Source organism: Capsicum annuum, unplaced genomic scaffold (genome assembly GCF_002878395.1).
Source record: "Capsicum annuum cultivar UCD-10X-F1 unplaced genomic scaffold, UCD10Xv1.1 ctg78838, whole genome shotgun sequence".
NCBI lineage: Eukaryota > Viridiplantae > Streptophyta > Magnoliopsida > Solanales > Solanaceae > Capsicum > Capsicum annuum.
In genome coordinates this window covers 1-4,347 of record NW_025889363.1, presented here as the reverse complement: position 1 = coordinate 4,347, position 4,347 = coordinate 1, and the positions used below count along the sequence as shown (strand labels likewise).

Sequence of the window (4,347 nt, the reverse complement as noted above, 5' to 3'; positions counted from 1 at the left end):
GGAAGACAACAAAGTGAAAAAGCAACAAAGTAAATATGTATGTACCTTGCCGGAGAGTCGCCGGAGTAATATTCACAGAGCCAACTTTATTGATTTACTAAGATGATTACAAGAGAAAATAAGAGAGAATTTCTAAAAACTCCTTCTGCCTCTTCTTTAGAATGAGGCTCCTTTTATAGAAGAAAAAGGAATCTTGCACAGTAATATGTGGGTCCTGTGCACAGTGTTTTACTACAGCATTTTTGAAACAGAAAATTAGTATTATTACATATGCAGATTTATTTTTTGTGGCCCCATCGTAGAAATTCTTCTGCGTTGGCTAATACTTCTTCTGCGTTCAGGGTTTCGGGTGGCTGGGAATCTGTGATATCATCAGTGTTTCGCTCCGTGCTATTCATAGATTTGTCCGAGGTTTGTTCGACTGTATGAAGCAATTTGTCTCGGACTTCGGCCAGATATTCTTCAATGAGTTGGAGCTTATTTCCATCATGAGCAGAGATTCTCCGGGAGACATAGTTGAGTGATTTATCTTCAATTAAAATAGATTTTTTGGGTGTCCTTTCATATGCGGAGATTCGTTCCTTAATTTCTTCCTTTTGGTCATGTCCATAGGGAAGTTTGGTGTCGGGGTCTATTCTGAGCAATTTATCCCAGAAATTACAATAGAAAGTCCGATAAATAGCTGGGATTTGTTGTGAATCGTAACCAATTTCAATCGACCAACGATGTATCCAAGGAATAGAGAATTCGATGTAAAAGTACATCTGATCGATAGTGTCTAATTTGCAGATGTGGTCAGAGAGATATAATTCGGTCAGAAATGGAGAGGATTTTTTCCATGAGTTATATAAGGAGGTATATTCTGCTGGCAAGATTTTGACCGATGGGCCGTGATTTTCCTCTCTGGATACCAAACTCGATGAACTTATTGTTCTGGTACACCAGCTTAGTACAAAAGTTCATTCATCTGATATTCCTTCTACTTCTACAACACCTGTTGATGAAGGTTTTATTCTTTCAAAACCCTGCATTCAACGACCTATTGAAATTGATGGTTTCACCCACGACTCTCCAATCGATCAATTAGAAAAACTCTTAGATAAAAAATTCTCGCATTTACATATTCAACCACTGAATATTTCAAATGATTTTGTTCACAATCTTGAGTCCAACTTTGCGGATAATCTTGACTCTTCTGATGACCCAAGTCAGGTTCTCTCGACTGACCTTTACAAACTCAAGGGTATTTTTAAACGACAACCAGGGAAAAAATACGCGGATATTCCTCGTATGTCTACTGCCTATTATCCACGTCCTACTCCTCAAGATGTTCTAATAGAGGAAAGGGATTGGAATCAAACAAATACGTCTTATAGCGGTGACGCTATATATGAATGGAATATTGACGGATTATCCGACCGACAAATCTCTATCCTTATTCATCGAATGTCTATACAATCGTTTTAGCCACTAAATCCACTGGTTCTAGCACCACTCGAAATGACCAAACAATTTGTAAGATGATTGTTGCGGGTTTCACTGGTCAACTCCGAGGTTGGTGGGATAATTTTCTAGACGATACCAAACGCGAAGCTATCTTTAATGCTACAAATGATCAACCGGGGAAAGACAATCTTGGTCGTGCTCTCCCGGCAGGTAGATCAGATGCAGTCTATACACTCATGCTAACTATTATTGAACATTTTGGCGGACGATTTACCAATCAATACGAAAATATTCGCACTCTTCTTAATGGTTTAAAATGCCGTCATCTAGGCGAATTTCGTTGGTATAAAGACACCTTTCTTAGTCGAGTCATGGACTTACCAGAGAGTAAGTATGAATATTGGAAAGGTAAATTCATTGACGGTCTTCCCCCCTTATTTGCTGCACGAGTTCGTAAAACTCTTAGAGGATCTAATGGCGAAATTCCTTATTCTGAAAAAACTTATGGTCAACTAATTGTAGCTTGTACACAAGAAGGCTTAGCCCTCTGTAATGAGCTAAAATTAGCTAGACAAGTCAAGCTTGACAAGCTCAGGGAGAAATCTCAATTGGGCGACTTCTGTGAACAATTCGGCATGGAAAAACCCTTGGTTCAAAAATCCCGAAAATATTCAAAATCCAAACCTTACTATAAATCCAAACGCTCTAGGCATCGGAGTAAGGAAGAGCGCGAAGCTCGAAAGTCCTTCCGAAAGTCTACTAGATTTGCTAAAAATCATTCGAAGCGTGATTTAGCAAAAATCAAATGCTATAAATGTAATCAATATGGTCATATTGCTCCCAATTGCAAATTGCAAAAACTTAAGTCATTAAGACTTTCTGAAGAAGTTCATGACCAAGTTTATAATTTATTATATACCTCTGATTCTGAATCTGATTCTACTTCTGAAAATGATTTTGAATTACCTAATTCAGATAGTGAGCAAGATCAGCATAATAAGTGTAATGATTGTAATAATGATTTGTGCAACTGTGATGAAATGATGTATAAACTTCAAGCGCAATTCGAAGACCTCGATCTTGATGTTAAAACTCTTACTGCTGAAACTATTCTTGAATTACTTAGAGAAGTTTCGGATGAAAAACTTCGTGAAAAAATTCTAAATATTGCTACCCAAAAAACTTCGGCTTCTTCTACGTCTAGAGATAACACTTTCGAAAATCAACCTATGTCTTATTCTTTAGCTGAAGTAAATCGGCGGCTTGCTATAAGTAAAACTCCTGGTAGAGACACCACTTTTGACGATTTAAAACTCGAAGTTGAAAAACTTAAAAGGGAAATTATTTCATTACAACAAAATCAGATGGTTACTGATCATCGAATTTTAAAACTCGAAGAAACAACGAAATTTTCAACTTCTTCTTCAAAAGGAAAGGAAAAAGATTTTGAAATCTCAAAAAATTCTGAAGATACTCTTCACCTTGAAAATTACCCTACCGAAAATTTGAAAAATGATTCTTTTCTAGGAATGATGCAAATTGTCTCTTCCCATAAATGGTATATTAATTGTACCATATTGATTAATAAAAACTTCTTTATTACTAACGTTGCTATGATTGATAGTGGTGCGGACGTTAGTTGCATACAAGAAGGTCTGATTCCTACAAAATACTTTGAAAAAACTACTCATGTTATTAGATCTACATCAGGACATTCTCTTGATATTAATTATAAACTACCCAACACGCATATTTGTCGAAACAAGGTATGTATTCCTCATTTCTTCTTTTTGGTCAAAAATTAAATTTATCCACCTATTATTCTAGGTACTCCTTTCATAAATGCTATTTATCCCTATACGCATATTGATGCCAGTGGTTTTACGGCTACGTATAAAAATCAGCCAATTTCATACCCTTTTATCACTCATCCAGTCACTATGGACATAAACGCTCTTATTAATATAAAGCAAAATCAGCTTAATTTCTTACGATTAGAGATTATGAGCATTAATATTTCCGACACCATGAAATCGGTTAAAATACAAGAAAAAATAAAAACTATTTCTTCACAATTGATACTTGATATTTGTGCTGATCATCCAAACGCTTTCTGGAATCGAAAGAAACATATTGTTTCTCTTCCTTATGAGAAAGATTTCAGCGAAGACAAGATCCCTACCAAATCTCGACCCTATCAAATGAATACAAACTTGGTAGAATTCTGCAAAACAGAGATAGATAGTCTCCTACAAAAGGGACTTATTAAACCCTCTAAATCTCCTTGGTCTTGTACTGCTTTTTCTGTTAATAATGCTGCTGAAAAAGAAAGAGGTATTCCTCGGTTAGTGATCAATTATAAACCTCTGAATAAAGTTTTAAAATGGATTCGCTATCCAATTCCCAATAAAAGGAATTTACTGTCTAGATTATATGACGCTAATATATTCTCTAAATTTGATCTCAAATCCGGCTATTGGCAGATTCAAATTGATAAAAATCATACTTATAGAACTGCTTTTAATGTCCCCTTTGGACAATACGAATGGAATGTTATGCCGTTCGGGTTAAAAAATGCTCCTTCTGAATTTCAGAAAATTATGAATAATATCTTTAATCCTTATATGGATTTTATCATTGTCTATATAGATGATATTCTAGTGTTCTCAAAAACTCTCGAAAATCATTTTAAACACCTGCATATTTTTAAGCAAATCATTATTCAAAATGGTCTAGTCATTTCCAAACCAAAAATCAGTCTATTTCAAACAAGTATTCGATTTCTTGGCCACAATATTTCTCAAGGTTCAATTGAGCCAATACAGCGGGTACTTGAATTCGCTACTAAATTCCCTGATGAAATTACTGACAAAAGGCAACTGCAAAGATTTCTTGGCAGTC

At 35.4% G+C, this 4,347-nt stretch overlaps 1 protein-coding gene across 1 annotated transcript; it reads left to right on the top strand.

The window, feature by feature from the left end:
• Positions 1-341: 341 nt before the first annotated feature.
• Positions 342-3,790, top strand: LOC124894976 (the record flags this gene model as incomplete). The annotated part of the gene is made up of 7 exons (XM_047405466.1): positions 342-411; positions 790-855; positions 946-1,377; positions 1,533-1,953; positions 2,014-2,370; positions 2,761-2,907; positions 3,577-3,790. Coding segments are annotated over 7 exons (1,707 nt in total), but the record flags the coding sequence as incomplete, so codon positions are not given.
• Between the last annotated feature and the right edge of the window lie 557 nt (positions 3,791-4,347).